Genomic DNA, 19,809 nt, shown 5'->3' with positions numbered 1-19,809 from the left:
CCGCCGGAGCCGCGGCCGGGATTCAAAGGTCTCTGGGGTGCCTGCAGCGTGGGGAGCCCTGAGCCCTTTAAATCCCAGCCGCCACTGGGAATCTCTGCAGACCGCCCAGAGCCGTTTGATTCCCAGCGGCGGCTGGGATTTAAAGGGCTCTGGGCTCCCCGTCGCTGCGGGCAGCCCAGAGCCGTTTCATTCCCAGCCATGGGTGGGATTCAAAGGGCTCTGCCCTGCCCGCAGAGCACAGTGTGCGAGGGATTTAGAATCCCCCCGCGAGCTGCACAGTGAGGCTCCGTGGGCCGCATGTTGTGCAGGCCTGCTATATACTAAGCGACTGCCTGCTAAAAGCATCAACCCAGCAGACAGCATTGCAAGCCACTGAAGAGTTGGTAAGCCTCTTCATGAATCTGGGCTTCCTAATAAATACCAGCCAGTTCACTCTAACAACAGTGCAAGAGCTGGACTTCACTGAGGCCCAACTCAACTCTGTTGAGGCTATAGCCTCACTACTGAGATACCAGCCTCATATAGGGTGACCAGGTGTCCCGATTTTATAGGGACCATCCTGATTTTTGGGTCTTTTTCTTATATAGGCTCCTATTATCCCCCCACCACTTGTCCCGATTTTTCACATTTGCTGTCTGGTCACCCTAGCCTCATACCCACTGCATGAAATAGCCCACAGCTATCTGCCAGGACTTGCCCCCAACTCCTTGATCACATGGCAGCCACAGCATTTGCTCTCAGACACACCAGATTAAACATCTGTTGCCTACAAGGAAGACTATGTATCATCTTTGTTCCACCGAGACACAGCATAAACAAGCACCTCACTATATCGGGCAAAATAAAGGACCCCCTTCTCTGGTGGGCAAAACTGACCAACGTATGCAGACCACAAATGCCTCAGTCCTGGGATGCAGAGCACACCTGCACCCACATTCTATATAGGGCTGCTGGTCCCCTATGAAATCCCTTGGACATATAAACCTATTGGATCTTCAAGCTGTCCACAACACTTGCTCCCAATTCCTGTCACGCATCAAGGACAAGGCTATTTGAAGCCTTAGCTTGTATGTAATATATACACAGACATGGGGGAAGCACACTCACAGTACCTCCGTGTGCAAGCCATAAAACCCTGACGATGGTGCATCAGACACAATATCCACACCACCACAGCAGATACCCTCAGCAGACAAATTTCTCAGGACCGCAGAGGGAGCTCAACCACACAGTACTCCTGCGTGTATTTCAACACTGGGGGTTCCCCTCAGTAGACCTTTTTATTAACTGCACAAAATACCAAACACCCTCATTTTTGTTCCGTTGCAGGTCTCAGTGTGCAGTCATTAGGCAATGCATTCCTCCTCGAGTGAAACACTCCCCTTCTCTATGCCTTCGCTCCTATTCCTCTCTTGAACCGAGTGATCCACAAGATCAGGCCGGATGGGCCACAGTAATTCTATTATTATGATCTTGTCAAACCATGGTATCCTTACCCCCTCAGCATGACCATGCATTCATGAATCGCACTCCCATGTCTGTCTCATCTGGTGTCCCAGGACTCAGGCCAGGTCCTGCATCCACAGAAACTCTATCTCAGAGCATGGCTCCTCCACGGTTCACGGAACCTGAGCTGACCTGTTCAGAGGAGGTATAAAATATAGTTACACAGCTGAACAGAAATGAATTATTGTCCATACACCCTGAAGGGGAGACAAGTTTAGGCCTTGTGCCAACTAAAACGGATGACTTCCATTCCAAAGACATTACCCTCTATACTGCGTTATCTATTAGAACTCAAACAGTCAGACCTATCCATGAACTATAAAGGTCTGTCTACCTACCATCACAGCATTCCACCCAAGATGGATTGCCATCCCATCTTTACCCATCTACTGACCCAATGTTTCCTCAGAGGACTCAATAATGCCTACCCTGAACTACGTGAGCCTACCACACCATGGTAGGGACCTGAACCTGGTCCTTCGAATCATCACCGGTTCCCCATGTGAACCCAGGACAACATAATCACTGCTACACTGTTCTGTGAAAGTAGCATTTCTTGTGACAATGACATCTGTCAGACATGTGGGAGCACTGTGGGCTTTCATGTCAGAACCTCCATACATGGTCGTCTTTAAGGATAAAGCCTCCATCTGACTACACCCCTAAACCCCACACAGATAGAACACATTACACACTCCATAATTTTGATGTTTGGAGGGCATTGGCTTCTTATATAGACAGGACTAAACCATCCCATAAATCACCCAGACTGTTTCTCTCCATCACTGAATGCTCCAAAAGGAGCACCATCTCTAAACAAAGACTTGCTACGTAGATCCATAATTGCACAAAACTCTATCATCAGTGCGACTGCCAATCCCTCATGGGGATTCGCTCACATCCCACTAAGCCTTATCAGACTGCATGGCTTCCCTGCACAATGTACCTATCATGGACATTTGTAGAGTTGCTGCCTAGCCCTCAGCCCATACTTTTAGACAGCACTATGCCTTAGAGCAACAGGCAATATCTGATACCTCCTTTGGATGCTGTCTGCTATTGGAGGTTACAACTTCAACTCCGAAGCCCCTCCTTCCATTGGCGGGCACTGCTCTGAAGTCACCTAAAATGGAGCACTCACAGGAACAGCATTCGAAGAAGAAGAGAAGGTTACTCACCTTGTGCAGTAATTGAGGTTCTTCAAAATGTGTGCCCCTGTGGGTGCTCCACTGCCCTCCCCCTCCCCTCTATTTCTGTTTCCTTATTAATCTCTGCGGTAGAGAACGAACTGAGTGGGGGTTGGTCGCACAGCGTCGGTTAACTACCTGCAGCAGCCCGAGGCATGGACCCCGCATATGTGGCCCAACCAGCACTGCTACTAAAATCTCCGACTATGAGCGCAGATGCGCACAAACTTCTAACGTGGAGCATCCACAGGGACACACATCTCGAGGAACCTCAGTTACTGCACAAGGTGAGTAACCTCTTCTTCGAGTGATGGTCCCTATGTGTATTCCAACTGTGGGCATGTGGTGCGTACTGTGCGCCTGAGTTCAGAGAGATTTAGCAAACAGTATTCATTGGTCTGTACATACATAGTTGTTCTCCTTGTGCTCTGAATTGAGGGTATAACTGAAAATGCACACCGGCACCTTTCCAGTTCCTTCTGCTGCTTCATGGCCTGAGTCAGAATGTTCAGTGTCCACAGTTTCTTCCTTTGACTGCTTCAGTCCGTAAATATATTGTAAATAAGTTTTTTGTATTTTTTTACTCTTTTAGTCTTAAGTACTGGCTAAGTCTTAACTTCGTTATTTTCCCTGGGAAGATAGGTTTATGCCTAGAGTTCTAGGATACAAGCATTGCATTTCCTGCCCCCTCTCCTTTTCAGTGAGTGACAAACACCAGTGCTGCCATTGTCCTACCCAGGGTTCACATCTCGGCTAAGTACAGTATTTGCTGCTCCTTTCCTCCCAGAACTTGAGGGTTGAGAGCTGAGACATAAAATATCTGATGGAGGAAGACATGAGACCCCAATCAGATCTGGGTCAGGAAGTCCCCTGATATATTGGCCTCAGTTAAAGGGTAGTGCCCCTCCGAGCATGAGCTCAGAAGTCAAGACTAAGACTTCCAAGCCTAAGGAGAAGATTTCTCATGAGCATAACTTTTTCCAAAGCTGCTCCAAAGAAAAGAGATTCTCCCTGACTTCTTCAAAGTTGGAAGAAACCTCAGCAGGAAAAAGTGTACAAAGGCACATGGGTCTGTCAGCTCTGGTACTGGTTCTGACATGCAAACCAAGAGACACGTCCACTGCCACTCCCTTTGACATAGAGATTACACTTTGGGCTAATATTGTCACGGCCCTAGACAGATCAGTTTTCCATTGTGGTCAGGGAAGCATTAGATCCGACAGCTCTACCAACTGACCTGCCTCGTACCCTGGGGCAATCTGAGAACTACAGATGACATTTTTACTCTTCCCTATCCTCCTTTCCCTTCTTCTCATTTTGTCTTTATTCAGAAACATAGTTACTCTGGAGAAAGAAGCTATTCCAAGGACAGGGCGCTGCTCTCCTCTCCCACCCGCAAGCCTCAGTACCTTACTGGACCCGTCAGTAGTTCAGGATCCAGTTTTTTTATTCCAGTGAGTCAGTCTCTCCAGAAGAGCCTCTACCGTCTCATAAAGAAAGAGGCCCAGACAGAAGCCCTAAGAGATCAGAGTTCCATCCTCTGACAAGATGTAACTTTCCAAGAGACAGATGGTACCGTGTCAAGAGGTCCTCGTCATACAAGCTGTATTGGATCCCTTAGGATTCATGTGCTAGGCACCCAGAATCAAAACATGAACCTTACTTACCATGTCCTTGCCAAGACCAACCAGCCTCGTTGGAGTATACAGAAGGTGAAGATGAACCAGATCCATTGGTTCTGGGAGTGATTTCCTCCTCTTTCCCAAATGATACTGTTATCCCAACTTTACCAGCGCCGGCTGATGGCAACAGTCGGCATCAGGATACTTACAAAGCATGGTATTTGAGCTCCAGATACAGCTTGAACTCCTAAGCTCTTCACCTCACACTCAAGTGCCTACTCATGTTACTTTAGATAAAAATGACAAGTGAATTGATCAGTTCAGCAAACAAACATATCGGACTGTCTCCATTTATCCCGGTCTTATTCTTCAGCTTGTGGTGTTTTCATCCCCAAAGACAGGTTTATTAAATTTAAATATTAAAAAAAACATGCCACAAGTAGAGAATGTTTGAATAGCGCTCTTTAGTTATTGTGTATTACTGCATGCAGTCAATCCTAATAACATAGACATAAAACAAAATATACTAGGCAGTGTTTTCAATGTGGATAAAGTGCATTCATTTTTTACATCAGCAAAAGAATTGTTTTGTATGCATGTACACTAATGTGAGAGAGTTAAAATGTCATTTTTATAGCTATATTCATTTTCTGAAATGCAAGATGTACTCAAGTTTACACATAAGCTAATGTGATTCTTTATTAGGAAGACAAACATTTCAAATGTCAATTTAAAAAAAGGAACGATTTTTGCTCTTACAGATATTGGGAAATTTAAAACATTTTCGTTTAACAGTTCGTTGAAAAGGAAACATTAAAAGTTCACAAGCTTGGTTTTTTAAACTTCGGATTAACCAACAGACTCGTCACATATAATACATGTTCTAAAATGAACCATAATGCTCCTGATGTTCTTCTTGTAGTAGATAACTGGTGAAGCATAACTTTTTTGTTTGTAAATATCATTCAACGTTTTCTAGCTGTCAGAAACAGAATGCTCTTAGTCTGAGTTGGAGCTGAGCCCAGGTCTCCAGCTAGAACAGGGAAAATAACCTCAGAAGTTTGTGTCCTACAATAACTATACATTGCTGCTAACACACATACTGTTTGTTTCTTTTTCTATAGAAGGCGGCAAACTTGTCTTCGTGTAAACACCAATAGTTTGTGTAAAGTACAGTAAAGCCGTCTCTGACCCGCATTAACACTGGCAATGTTTGGCAGCATAACTCTGTTTCAAAGCTATGTTTAACAGGAGCTAAGTTAACTTTTTCCTGCTGTACTTAGTAGGAATTGAATCTGAGATAGCTGGGAATAGAGAAGGCTTTGGAGACTGGCCAATAAGCAGTCGAAGGTCAAGTAAGAATCAGAGTATGTAATGGATGTGGAAGGAAGACAGCAGAAGGGAAAGGTTATTGGCCAAATATTGTACATTAAGGAGGAGAGCAATGTGTTGGTGGTAAGAGAATTGTTGAGAAGCAGGAGAGAGAGGATGATGGATAGAACAGGATTTGTGCCTGGTTTTGACAAGAAGAGAAGAGATATAAATTGGCTAATGAGAGGAGGGAACAAGACACACTAAAAATGTACTTGTTTATTTATTGTGTTTCAGGGCTTCAGCTATGTAGTGAACGACCAATAGTATCATACACTATAGAAACTGAAGCGACATTTATATTTTAGCCCTGAGTCTCCATTGCCCTGCACCTGAGTAGTTATTTATACCCTACAGAGTGGGTTAGATTTTTCTCCCTTATCTTTGTTATAATAATCTTAGTGGGTAAAATATTTTAGATAGCAGTGTGATTTTTTTTTCTCTTAGATGACATTGTCTCTTTACGCATCTAGGATGTGCGTTTTGAAAATACCTTACTGTGACTTTAAACTTCAGTGAAATTTGAATTTTTCAAAAGCATCCTGCTTAAATGGTGGACATAGTTTCAATTGAAGATGTTCACCACCTAACATTAATCATTATCTTCCAAGAGTATGGCTGATCATCTTGAGTCTTCTCCCATTTAAACCACTGTCGAAACTCCCATTGACTTGAATTGAAGCAAGATTGTGCCCCTTATTAATGCTATGAAACATCACCACATGGTCAGATTTACAGCACTGAATTTTAAATTTCATCTTAGATGACCTGTTAATGAGAACAGATACTTCTAGAGAGTTGCTAAAGTTTAGGAAATGAAGCAACTTCCACAATCCGTATAGAAGACTTGCGGTGATTCTTGAGAGTAAAATTGTTGTTGTTGCTACAACTACAGGATTTTGTGTTGCCAAAAACTTTTCACATAGAATTAGCCCTCCAGAGATAGTAGGCTGAATGCTGATCTAAATAATTTGATTTTTAGGATAGCTATCCAGGGGTAAGTAAGCTTTATGTACTCTTTTAAACCCACCATATACAGTATTTTGGAAAGATTTCAGTTTTTTTTGTGAGAGGAAGAGAATCTTGTTTCACTTCAGGAAAAAAAACATCAAAACACACAGCTCTTACGTGAGGTGTAATGAACAATACATCTTGTCTTCCAAGTTTGTATGCATTAACTTATTTGTGCAGCTGACTGTGTGTAATTAGTTGATTCTTGCTGATACGTTCTATCATCTATTGTAAATATTTGAGTAGTGGAGAAAACTTGTTTTGTAGTGTTTTACAGAAAGATAATTTTAAACCATTGCATTTGTGTGAATAAACTAATATAATCTGGTGTTTACTCCCTGTAAATGCATGTTGTATCATCCGAGCATTAGCCATTCAGTCAGCTAAAGCAACATGTGAGCTGAAAGAGACAGGGGAAAAAAAGTCCAAGAACAAAGAAACTAATCAAAATGTTCTTCTCAATCCAGCATCATAGGTCATCCTGGCTGATGTTGGACTTTATTGTACACACCTTCCTGTTTAAGAATAAAAATTAATTTCACTCTTCCCAGAATGCTTTATCTGTGAAAATAGCCACTTTCCCTTTCAAAGTTATGAGTAGGACAGAAATGTTAAAATATTGCTGTAATGGGTCAGAATCTTCAGTCTTTGATTTAGCTTCATCAACTGCTGACATGGGATATAACAAACTGTTTTTGTCATGTCTGTTGTGGTCTTTGAACCTTCATGAAAAATATGAATCCCACTTTGAAAATGTTCCTGTTTATATGTGAGAGATTGTCTTTGTGGTGTCATCTGGTGATGTCCTGCAAAGATTTAACATGCTATTTACTAGTATAATAGCTATTTCATCAGACAGTACTGCCTTAATGTTCAGAAAAGGGAGAAAAAACTTCAATTCTTTCCATATTAAAAGCTGTAAATCTATACACAAGCCATGTGGAGTTCCTCTGTCACTGTAGCAGATATTCTGCACTAAGTCTGACAGCAAGAAGTGTCACCTTTTGGAGGTGACTTCATGGTTAGTGCTTATAAATATATAATATTAGCCCTCCTCAGAAAATGAAATAATCAGTTTGTCCACCATGATCTAAATACAGTAAAAATGGAAACTAATGAATTCTTTGGTCCCCCGTTCCTCCTCCCAAATAAGTTTGACTTAGAATATAGATTTAATGAGGAATTGCACTATATCAATACAATTGGTGCTCTGATACTACATTGACAAGAACCTTAAAAATACCCATAAATTAAATTATTGTACCTATTTTTTGTATGTGCTATTTTAAATATTTTAGACATTCTGTGGCTACCATACCAAGGCATGTAGTATGAAATGCAATTTATATGAAAATTTAATTTCACTATTTATAGAATCATAGATTCATAGACTTTAAGATCAGAAGAGACCATCATGATCATCTAGTCTGACCTCCGACACCTTATCCTATAATAGACCCATAACCTCTGGCTGAGTTTCTGAAGTCCTCAAATTGTGATTTAAAGACTTCAAGTTGCAGAGTATTTGCCCTTTACCCTAGTTTAAACCTGGAAGTGATCTATGCCCTATGCTACAGAGGAAGGCAAAAAAAACAACAAAAAAACAGGATCTCTGCCAGTCTGACATGGGAGAGGGGGATTTCTTCCCAACCCCAAAGGCCTTGGCTACACTAGCAGAGGGTTCGAACTAAGATACTTCAACTTTAGCAGAAGTTGTGTATCTTTGTTTGACTTACCTAGCCATCCTCACAGCAGCAAGTCAACCCCTGCAGCTCCCCCGTCGACTCTGCTTACTCCTCCTGCCGAAGTGGAGCACAGGCATCAATCATAGATACATCAAACGCTGTCCAGAAGTTAGTATAGATGTACCCAAATATGGTGATCATTTAGACCCTGAGCATTTGGCAAAGACCCGCCACACAGATACCTGGGAAAGAATTCTCTGTAGTAACTCTGAGCCCTCCCCATCTAGTGTCCCATAACGGGCTATTGGAGAAATTTGCTGCTAATAGTCACAGATTGGCTATTCTGTGTTGTAATTGAAATCAGTGTATATTATTTTTTATTACAAATATTTGCACTGTAAAATTAATAAGATATATTTTGCAGTTCACTTCATACAAGTACTGTAATCCTATCTTTGTCATGAAACTGCAACTTACAAATGTAAATTATTTTTGTTACATAACTGCACTCAAAAACAAAACAATGTAAAACTACAAGTTCATCCAGTCTTAGTTCTTGTTCAGCCAATCGCTAAGACAAACAAGTTTATTTACATTTGCAGGCGATAATGCTGCCCTCTTCTTATTTACAATGTCACCAGAAAGTGAGAGCGTGGCATTTTTATAGCCTGCATTGCAAGGTATTTACGTGCCAAATATGCTAAACACTGATATCCCCCTTCATGCTTCAGCCATCATTCCAGAGGTCATGCTTCCATGTTGATGATGCTCATTAAAAAAATATGTTAATGAAATTTGTGACTGAACTCCTTGGGGGAAAATTGTATGTCCTCTGCTCTGTTTTACCTGCATTCTGCCATACATTTCATGTTATAGCAGTCTTGGATGATGACCCAGCACAAGTAGTTCATCTTAAGAACACTTTCACTGCAGATTTCACAAAATGCAAAGAAGGCACCGATGTGAGATTTCTAAAGATAACTACAGCAAGGTTTAAGACTCTGAAGTGCCTTTCAAAATCTCAGAGGGACGAGGTGTGGCGCATGCTTTCAGAAGTCTTAAAACAACAACACTTCAATGCGGAAACTACAGAACCTGAACCACCAAAAAAAGAAAATCAGCCTTCTGCTGGTGTCGTCTAACTCAATCATAAAAATTAACATGCGTCAGTCCGCACTGCTTTGGATTATCATCAACCAGAACCCGTCATCAGCATGAACGCATGCCCCTAGAATGGTGGTTGAAGCATGAAAGGATATATCAATCTTTAGCGCATCTAGCACGTAAATATCTTGCAACGCTGTCTACGACACCTGTTCTCACTTTCAGGAGACATTGTGAACAAGAAGCAGGCAGCATTATCTCCTTCAAATGTAAACAAACTTGTTTGTCTGAGTGATTGGCTGAACAAGAAGTAGGACTGAGTGGACTTACAGGCTCTAAAATTTTACATTGTTTGTTTGTTTTTTATTTTTTTATTTTTTGTACATAAGTCTACATTTGTAAGTTCTACTTTCCTGATAAAGAGATTGCACTACAGTAGTACTTGTATTAGGTGAATTGAAAAATACTGTTTTTTTTTATAGTGCAAATACTTGTAATCAAAAATAAAGTGAGCACTACACTTTGTATTTTATATTTTAATTGAAATCAGTATATTTGAAAATTGTAGAAAACATCCACAAATATTCAAATAAATGGTATTCTGTTATCATTTAACAGTGCAATTAATCACAATTAATTTTTTAATCGCTTGACAACCCTAGTTTAAACTTAATGATATCATGATCACTCGAACCAAGATTGTCCTCTACAACCAGTTATTCTATGAGATCTTCACTATTCACCAAAAGCAAATCTAAGGTGACATCATCTCTTGTTGGTTCAGCAGCTATTTGATGAAAAAAAAATCTGTCCGCTATCTCATCCAGAAAATTTGGGCCCTATCATTAATAGTAGCATTTGTCTTCAAATCTATATCTGGGAAATTAAAGCCTTCCATAATCACGTATTTTCCAGTAGAATTTATTTCGTTAAAAAAAATTAAGGAGCTCTTTCTCTCTCTCCATATCCATATCCATATTTGATTCTAGGGGGTCCATAGTTAGGGTGACCAGACAGCAAGTGTGAAAAATCAGAACAGGGGGTTTAGGGTAATAGGAGCCTATATAAGAGAGAGACCCAAAAATTGGGACTGTCCCTATAAAATCGGGACATCTGTTCACCCTATCTGTAGTATACCCAAGCACTATACCAGGGGAACCTCTGGTAGCTGTCTTCCCCAAAGTGATTTGACCCAAACAGAGTCTGTCTTATCCATTCCATTGCTTCTAATTTCTTTACAGTCTACTTCATCGTTCATATGCAATGGTACTCCACCACCTTTACCTTTATTTCTGTCTTCACTGAATAGCACATTCCCTTCAATACCTGTACTACAGTCATGACTGTTTTTCCACCATGTTTGTTATCTCTATAATATCTGGTTTCACTTCCTGCACTGGTAGTTCTAGTTCCTATGCCAGGCTGGGAAGACACTTAAAGAAATGGAGGCTCAAGTGATCTTCAGTGGGATTCTACCTGAGCCTCCATTTCTTTAAGCGTCTTCCCCAGCCTGGCATAGTCTCCTTTGATGCATTCTAGCAAGAATCTAGCTGTATCATTTGTTCCCACATGAAAGACAATCGGTGGATTCTTTTCTGCTCCCATTAGGATCCTCTTCAGCCTCAGGTCCTGATCCTGTATCTTAGGTCCTGGCAGGCAGCACACCCTTTTGTTCTACGGATCAGCTCTTGTGATAAACTTGTCTGTTCTTCGTAATTGGGAGTCACCAGTCACATAGACCTGGTGTTGATGTGATTCTCTGGCCTACCTTCTGTTCTTTCTGACTGCAAGTCCTCTTGTCTTTTGTTCTCCCTTGCAATCTTCTGCAAGTCATACTGTCCTGATGGGGTTCCAAACTCTGGGTATCTCCATTGACTCTTCCTCTCTTCTTATAGGTGTAGCCACTCTTCCCTCCTTTCTAGCCATCCCCACTTCACTTACTACCTGCTGTGCCCTTTCTTCATTCTCTAGCTCAGCAAACCTGTTCCTGAGCTCTAGTTCTTCACTCTTCAGTCTTTTCCTCTGCTTGGTTCTTATAGTCATGTGCTTCCACTGGCCACTTTCCTCACCCAGCAGTCTCCCCTCAGAGTTCTTCAGTCCAGCTTGCCTCTGCAAGTCTTGACTCTTCTCTTCAGCGTCCTCTCACCTTCCCTCTATCATCTGCTTGAATCCTCTTTGAAACGCAATCATAGTTTTCATCTGCGTCTCCACCCCTCAGATGTTCTTCTATCAGGTGGCACTTCGTACATACAAAGCTCTTTTCAGATACCTACTCCAGGATAATCCACAGCTTTCACATCTGATCATCTTCATTGTCTCTTCCATTCTTTGGGTCATTACCACTGGCTCCTCTGTATCTGTCGTGTTTTCAGCTCCGTTTGCTGCTTTTGTGCTGCTAGCTGGCTGCTTGGCTGTCTTTATAGGTGCCCTAATCAGGCAAACCTCATCGCCTAATCAGGACTCTGCATCTCTCACAGTACACTGCCCCCTACCAGCCTGTGCAAACTGAAAACAAAACAAAAAACACACAAACTCACTCACTGCCCCTAAGGAATAGCAGCTTGCCTTCTCCCTTCTCCAACAGAACTTTAAGGTCCTCACCCACATTAGCATCTAACAGATTCCAAATACTTTTTTTAAAAAAGAGAGACAAAATGTCTGTCTTTGCCATGAATTAAGAAATATTACTGTTGATTCATCTAAAAGTAAAATAACGTAGTGGAGAAGCTTCCGAAAGAAGGCATACAATAGAAAATCAATACCACCCTTAAGTATAGTGGCATTGCAGCACTCCTTTGTGATGAAACTCATTCTAGCTAACCTTTAGCATAGTAACCAGGGCCAAGTCTAAAGCCCACTGAAGTTAATGGTAGGATTGACTTTAGTGAGCTTTGGATTGAGGTCCAAGTTTGTGGCTGATTTGCACTCAGCTCTCAACATAACACCTCTACCCTGATATAACGCTGTCCTTGGGAGCCAAAAAATCTTACCGCGTTATAGGTGAAACCACGTTATATCGAACTTGCTTTGATCTGCTGGAGTGCGCAGCCCCACTCGCCCAGAGCACTGCTTGACCGCATTGTATCCGAATTCGTGTTATATCGGGTCACGTTATATCTGGGTAGAGGTGTATTTTAAGGGCTACATGCCACCTGGTACAAAGTTAGGTTTCCTTGACGTTACACAAACCTTAACATTCTTCTTTAAATAGCTTTTAAAACATATTTCAATTTAATCTCAGCATCTGATAGATCAGCAGCATTGTGATCCTCCATGCAGATAGCTGCAGATCCATTTGGATTTTTATAAACCAGTTACTGAATTGAAAACACTCTACATTTAGCAGTATTTCCTAGCAGATATTCACTGTGTTTTGAGGATAGTCTGAGCTATATCTTGGCACTTCGAGAAATTAGTGTTTGACGTTTGAGGCTCAGTTATATATATGAGAATAAAAAGATCATGTTAATGGTGGCATTGAATCGAATTTTCTTATAAAAAGTTAAATGATTTCTTTTTAATGTGCTATATACTGTTCGGTAAGTTTGTTTTTCTCATTAATTCACAACCTTCTTTACAAAAACATACTGTTCTATAGCCTTTCTATACCCCAGTTCACCAAAGCTCACTATTTTACAATGTTTATCTTCACTGACCCATTTGCTAATGGTTGAGTTTCCTATACCATTCCTTTGCCTTGAATCCTGGCAATGTTCGTTGCAGAATTTTCTCTGTGATTTCAGTCTCTCCTTTCCAGGTATCTGAAATATTTCAGTTTCTCCTCTTATTTCCCAGCAGCAGCTATTTAATTTTCCGTTGCTTCAGTGTCACTTGTTTATCCTTTTTTCAGTCCACAGTGTTCTCACTATATAGAACAAATCCAACTTTTTAGCGTTACTGTTGCTACTTCATTTCCTAACTTAAAAAGTAAGCTATATGGACAAAAAATAGGATTTGGAATTTGAAAGTGAAAAACCAAGTGAGACTATTTTAAAATAATACTAGCTACCTTCTCAGGTTGGTTATTTCAGTGAAAGAAATTATATAAATACATATTATTTGGCAAGTATATTTTTATACCTCAATGAAAAATGATCCAGGATTTCTCAAATGCTCAGGATTCAGCTCAATCTGAGCTCATGATCATCACTGTGATTCAAAGCTCAACTTGGGTTTGTGGCAAAGCACTTATAAATTAGAGGATAGCATTGTGAATATATATAGACTGAATTCAATAAGAACAGGGTATGGTCTCATTTATGATATGATGTAAATTAGCAAGCAGAGATCATCTAAAGAGACTATACACTTCTTAAAAGAAGATTAATGATATTGGGTTTCACCTTGGCCCAGAATGAGAGCAAGGAGCTAGGACTGTTTCAATATACTAATGCCAAAAGTCCATCTTGGAGGAAACTAAGAAGGTCAGTGCTTCTTACAACAAAGGTCATGCTTCCAGATAAAAACATTATGCTTGGCAATATCTTATGGCCATTTTTGGTCTTTTTATTACTTTAAAAAGGCAAAATGGTTCGGCAAAATGCACAGTAGTGTAATTCTGACGAGCTTCAGTTTATAGATGCATTTGGATAACTATAATTGAAGTATAATAAAGCAAACTCAAAATGCAGTGAACTTTGCAATATGTAATAAGCATTCGCTATATTTATAAACTGATTGTGAAAGAGAATGAAAAAGTGTGACTGTTAAATCATGAAAAGAAATGGAACAACCATTTTCCAGTAATACAAATTATATGATTCTCACTCTGGAGACATGCTTCCAGTGTGTCAGTTAGTGGGAACTTTCAAAGCTATAACATTTTGAAGGCTACTGCTTTCCACATCAACAGTCACAAGGTGAAAAAACATACAATATTTACATTTATTAAAACATTTGTAAGCGCTTCAGAGCAAAGAATTTCATTATCTATAAAATTCAGTTCAGTTTTAACACTATGTAATATACATTACTCTAGCTGGAAATAATGGTGATATTATGAATTTTAAGTTGGAGATAAATGTACTATATTTTAGGGCTTATAAAGAATTAAGCTAGGTTTGGGGCCAAGAATAAGAGACTGGCTCTGTATCTTGTCCAAGTCTCTCTCAAGCAAAAACTGCATGTTGTTTAAAGATAGGTAGTTTTATGACATGAATAAATTATTAGAACCAAACTAAGATGTTCAGTTTACTTTTAACTGAATGCTTAAGCCAAATCTCACCAAGATTTATCTGCAAAGAAGGTTACACTACTCTGATTATACCACATATGTCACTTTTCCAGTCCCCAAAAGTTGAATTTCAGTCTAGCTTGCATGAGTGAAAAGTGTGCAGTCATTCTGATCATTCCTTCTAATAAGCAAGGAATAGTCAGACAGCTTCCTGAGGAATTGAAAGCAGTAGTCCTCGATTGATTGATTTTCAGTGGGGGGTGTTCCTTTCTTACCAGTTAGCACCAGTGGTTTAGAGCTGCTGGTGGTAAATGCTACTTTATTTTTGTGTCTATAGCTGGCAACAGAAAACCTTGACTCCCCGCACCAAGGGCTTTAATTGCCTTTATCTTTTTACAAATATATTATTTGAATCTGTGCATAATAAACAGTATGGTATAAATAGACTTAGATCCATTACTCAGGATAAAGACCCAGTTTCATCTCCTGAAAATGTTAACGTTTACAGACAGTTCTGCTAATTTCCAGTAATTCTCTTTCCTTTTGGTTTTATTGCTTAGGACATTTGCATGAAACAGGAACTCCACATGCCTCACTTTTAAATCCCAGTCCTCTATTTGTGACATGACACACAATTATTTCTGCAGTGATAATTATGTCAAAAAGACAAAATCATGACTTCAGGTGAAGAATAAGCAGAAGAACCAGAAAATGTAATAAAGATTCTGTTTCCAGACAATTACTCTAGTAATAAAGAATCAGGAAAGAACAGAAAATAACAGCTGTGTGATTTTAAGATAGTTTCTAACTGTATTTTTTTGTTTTTCATGATCCATCAGCTACTACTAAAGGGTAAATTACCTAAGTGTTTTTTTTTGTTTTTTTTTGTTTTTTTTTAAATAGCTACAAAAACAAAATGCCAGTGATGTCACAACACTGGAGAAAACATTGCTTTTAATCAAGTCCCACAGTAGAATTCTTGACTTTTTTTTTTTGTAGAAATAAATTTAATCTAACCATTTTGTAATTTGTGATTAAAACTAGTTGGAGAATTATAGATATTTGGGGCAGATACCGCAAATACATGCCTGTTTAATGTTACTCATGTATTAGTCCTATGAAGTCAGTGGGACTACTCACATGAGTAAAGTTAAGTATGTGTGTAGAGCTGTTAGGTCACCTCGTCCACCCCCTTTCCAGTGCAGAATGGTTGTCTTCTGTACATTTACTATTGAATTGTCCAGTCTAATTTTAAATACTCCAGGTAATGGAGTTTCCATCTTCTACCTGAGAGGACAGTTCCACAGTTTAATTGTCATTGATTCTTAGCAAGTTTTTTCTGAAATTCAGGCTAATTTTCCTTGTCTTAATTTCATTCATTTTCTCATAGTAATTTTGCCCTTTTCTATCCAGAATGGTTCCTTGTCCCTCCCCTATTTTCACCCTTCAGATATTTGTAGACTAATGTTATGTCCTCTTATCGGTCATAAATATTTAACTCTTTATTTGCGTTTGTCTCACCAGACTTGTAATAGTCTGTGCAGCTGTTCTTGATTTTTTGAGTGATTGTACCTGTGCATTCCACTCCACGTGTGTGCGCACCCTGGTAACAGTCACCAGAAATGTTTCCCTTAGTGGTACCGGTCAGGGCGGCTCGAGTGCCCTCTGCTGCCGTGCGACTATAGTGCTTGTATAAAACACCCAACAAACTCCACGTCCCTCAGTTCCTCCTTACTGCTTGTAACAGTCGTTGGAACTGCTCCATGTTTTGGCAAGCTTTCTCAATGGTTGTCTTTTTCTTACATCTGTACATAGTTAGTTGTAGTCAGTTTTAGTGAAGTTCTGGAGCTTCATCTTTTAGCGTTTAGTGTTCGCATGCATAAGGACACTTTCATGGAATTTTGTGACTTGCTTTCCCCTGCCCTGAAGCGCCAAAATACCAAGATGAGAGCAGCCCTCACAGTTCACAAGTGAGTGGTGATAGCCCCATGGAAGCTTGCAATGCTAAACAGCTACCGGTCAGCTGCGGATCAATTTGCAGTGGGCAAATCTACTGTGAGGGCTGCTGAGATACAAGTAGCCAAAGCAATCACTGAGCTGCTGCTACCAAAGGTAGTGACTCTGGGAAATGTGCAGGTCATAGAAGATGGGTTTGCTGCAGTGGGATTCCCTAATTGTGGTGGGGCAATAGATGGAACCCATATCCCTATCTTGGTACCGGACCACCAGGGTGGCCAGTACATAAACCACAAGGGGTACTTTTCAATGGTGCTGCAAGCACTGGTGGATCACAAGGGACGTTTCACCAGCATCAACGTGGGATGGCTGGGAAGGGTTCATGATACTCGCGTCTTCAGAAATGCTAGTCTGTTTAAACGGCTGCAGCAAGGGATTTGCTTCCCAAACCAGAAAATAACTTTTGGGGATGTTGACATACCTATAGTTATCCTTGGGGACCCAGCCTACCCCTTAATGCCTTGGCTCATGAAGCCATACACAGGCAGCCTGGACAGTAGTCAGGAGCTGTTCAACTATAGGTTGAGCAAGTGCAGAATGATAGTAGAACGTGCATGTGGACGTTTAAAGGGAAGCTGGTGCAAGTTACTGACTTACTCAGACTTCAGTCAAACCAATATTCCCATTGTTATTCCTGCATGCTGTGTGCTCCACAATATCTGTGAGAGTAAGGGGAAGACATCTGTGGCGGGGTGGGAGGTTGAGGCAAATCGCCTGGCCGCTGATTACACACAGCCAGATACCAGACCGATTAGAAGAGCATACCAGGAAGCACTGTGCATCAGAGAAGCTTTGAAAACCAGTTTCTTGACTGGGCAGGCTACAGTGTGACAGTTCTGTTTGTTTCTCCTTGATGAAAACATGCCCCCTTGATTGACTCATTCCCTGTAAGCCACCCACCCTCCCTCCTTCGATCACAGCTTGCTTGCAAAGGATATAAAGTCAATATCATTTAAAAACGGGCTTGGCTAACAGTGGGGAGAATTTCTTTTCAGCCACAGACAAACAGCCCAGTAGAAATGGCCACCTCTGAATGTCCTCTTAATTAAATTCCCCTATTTCAACCAGGTTACAATGAACAATATCACTTTCCTGAGGATAACACAGCAAGATAAAGAATGGATGTGCTTGAATGCCAACAAACACCAGGACCGTACACTGCCAGGCATTGTCATTCAGTGATACCAGATTACTTGCTACTAGCATGATGTAGTAAAGTCTCCTACCATAGAGGACGGAATAAGGCTGCCCTCCCCAGAAACCTTCTGCAAAGGCTTTTGGAGTACCTCCAGGAGAGCTTCATGGAGCTGTCCCTGGAGGATTTCCGCTCCATCCCCAGACACATTAACAGACTTTTCCAGTAGCTGTACTGGCCACGAATGCATCCCAAGTCCTCAGGGCAAATTAATCATTAAAATAACGCTTGCTTTTAAGCCATGTCTTATACTTACAAAGGTACACCCACCAGAGGTCCCTTCTCTGGCTTCATGGTCTGGGATACGGCCTTGGGAGGGTCAGTAGGCTATTTCAGTCAGGCCGAGAAAAAGATCCTGGCTGTTGGGGAGAACGGTGTGCTGTGTGCTCTCTGGAAGCTCGTCCTCCTCCTCCTCCTCCTCATCATCTCTGTCCACAAAATCCTTAGTCATGGCTGAGAGTACCCTCTCCTTGGAATCCACAGTCAGGGGTGGGGTAGTGGTGGTGACCCCCCCAGAACTGCATGCAGCTCAGCGTAGAAGCGGCATGTTAGTGGCTGTGCCCCAGAGCATCCGTTTGCTTCTTTGGCTTTCTGGTATGCTTGTCTGAGCTCCGTAATTTGATTTAACACTACTAAATTCGACTTAAACTCGTAGTGTAGACCAGGCCTTAGTCTGCCAGTAATCATACTGAAATCCATAGATGATTGCAGAGTAAAGGTATTATTCAACCTGAGCAAGAGCAATAATATTTATCTCTAAACTTTTTTCTTTTGAATGAGATTTTTATCTACAAAGCTAACGAGCCATTTAATGCTAGCATCATTAAGCACAAGCTGTCTTTTTCTTTATAAAAAGGAATTTATTTTAAAATTGCATGAAACTGACTGAAAAATGTGACTTTTACAATGAAAAAAATTCTAGTGGTACACATACTGTACATATTGACACATGCATTTAGCAGTCTCAATATGAAAAAATATAATATGAGGACAAGTTGCTGTGAGATTCTTAGTTATGTGATTACATTTGTAACTTTAGCATTGCATTACTGTAGCTATCTGCATTGAAATCTAACTGGCTGAGAGAACAGATCTGTTATGTTTCAACAAATAAGGTGGAGAGTTGCTTTTCTTTTTTTTTTTTTAAGCTTTCATCAGTGAGTAGTGATCATCTATTACATAAATTCACAAACTATGGTAAGGGGTGTCATGGTATGAACCCCTACTCTGAACCTTAGCATCCAAAAGACGGGGTACCAGCATGAACTCCCCTAAGCTTAATTACTCGCTTAGAAATGATAGAGCTACCACTACCCAAAAATATAGTGTTTTGGGGCACTTTCTGGCCCCCAAACCCTTCCCTGGGGACCCCAAGACCCAAAACCCCTTGGGTCTCACAACAAAGGGAAATAAACCATTCCCCCCTCCTTTCTTCCTCCCAGATTCTCCCCTCCCTGGGTAACATTGGGGGATCCCTGTGATTCAACTCCTTGAATCTTAAAACAGAGAGGAAATTCACCTCCCCCGTTTTCTATCCCCCTCCCAGACTCTCCCTTAGAGAGAGACAGTAATCTTAACACAGAGAGAAATCAGGCTTACCCCCCCCCTTCTCTCCTTCCTCCCACCAATTTCCTGGTGAGTGCAGACTCCCTCCCCTTGGGTATTACACAAGATAACCAAAAAATCGATCAGGTTCTTAAAAAGAAAAGCTTTTAATAAAAGAAAGAAAAAAGTAAAAATTGTCTCTGTAAAATCAAGATGAAAAATGTTACAGGGTCTTTCAGCTTATAGACACCAGGGAGAATCCTCCCCCCAGCACAAATACAAGTTGCAACAGAGATAACAATCTTTCCAACAAAATGCACATTTGCAAATAAAAAAAACAATCAAAAGACTAAACCGCCTTTCTAACTAGTACTTACTAAATTGAACAGAAGAG

General features: G+C 40.8%; 1 protein-coding gene across 6 annotated transcripts in view; it reads left to right on the top strand.

Moving 5' to 3' along the window:
* SCLT1 (sodium channel and clathrin linker 1) overlaps nt 1-19,809 on the top strand; it is a 109,157-nt gene that overhangs the window by 62,580 nt on the left and 26,768 nt on the right. The window contains exon 19 of one of the 6 annotated variants that reach the window (XM_032776482.2): nt 4,025-7,353. The exons of 4 other annotated variants lie outside the window; for them this stretch is intronic. In XM_032776482.2, coding sequence (XP_032632373.1) covers nt 4,025-4,151 — 127 coding nt within the window. In that variant the 3' untranslated portion in view covers nt 4,152-7,353. Of the gene's footprint in view, nt 1-1,329; nt 1,559-4,024; nt 7,354-19,809 lie in introns of those variants that run through there. One more of the 6 variants, XM_032776481.2, reaches the window with a different exon arrangement.

Source organism: Chelonoidis abingdonii, chromosome 5 (genome assembly GCF_003597395.2).
Source record: "Chelonoidis abingdonii isolate Lonesome George chromosome 5, CheloAbing_2.0, whole genome shotgun sequence".
In the NCBI taxonomy this organism is placed as follows: Eukaryota; Metazoa; Chordata; order Testudines; family Testudinidae; genus Chelonoidis; species Chelonoidis abingdonii.
Note: the sequence above shows the minus strand (reverse complement) of the source record. Positions and strands in the feature narration are given on the sequence as shown.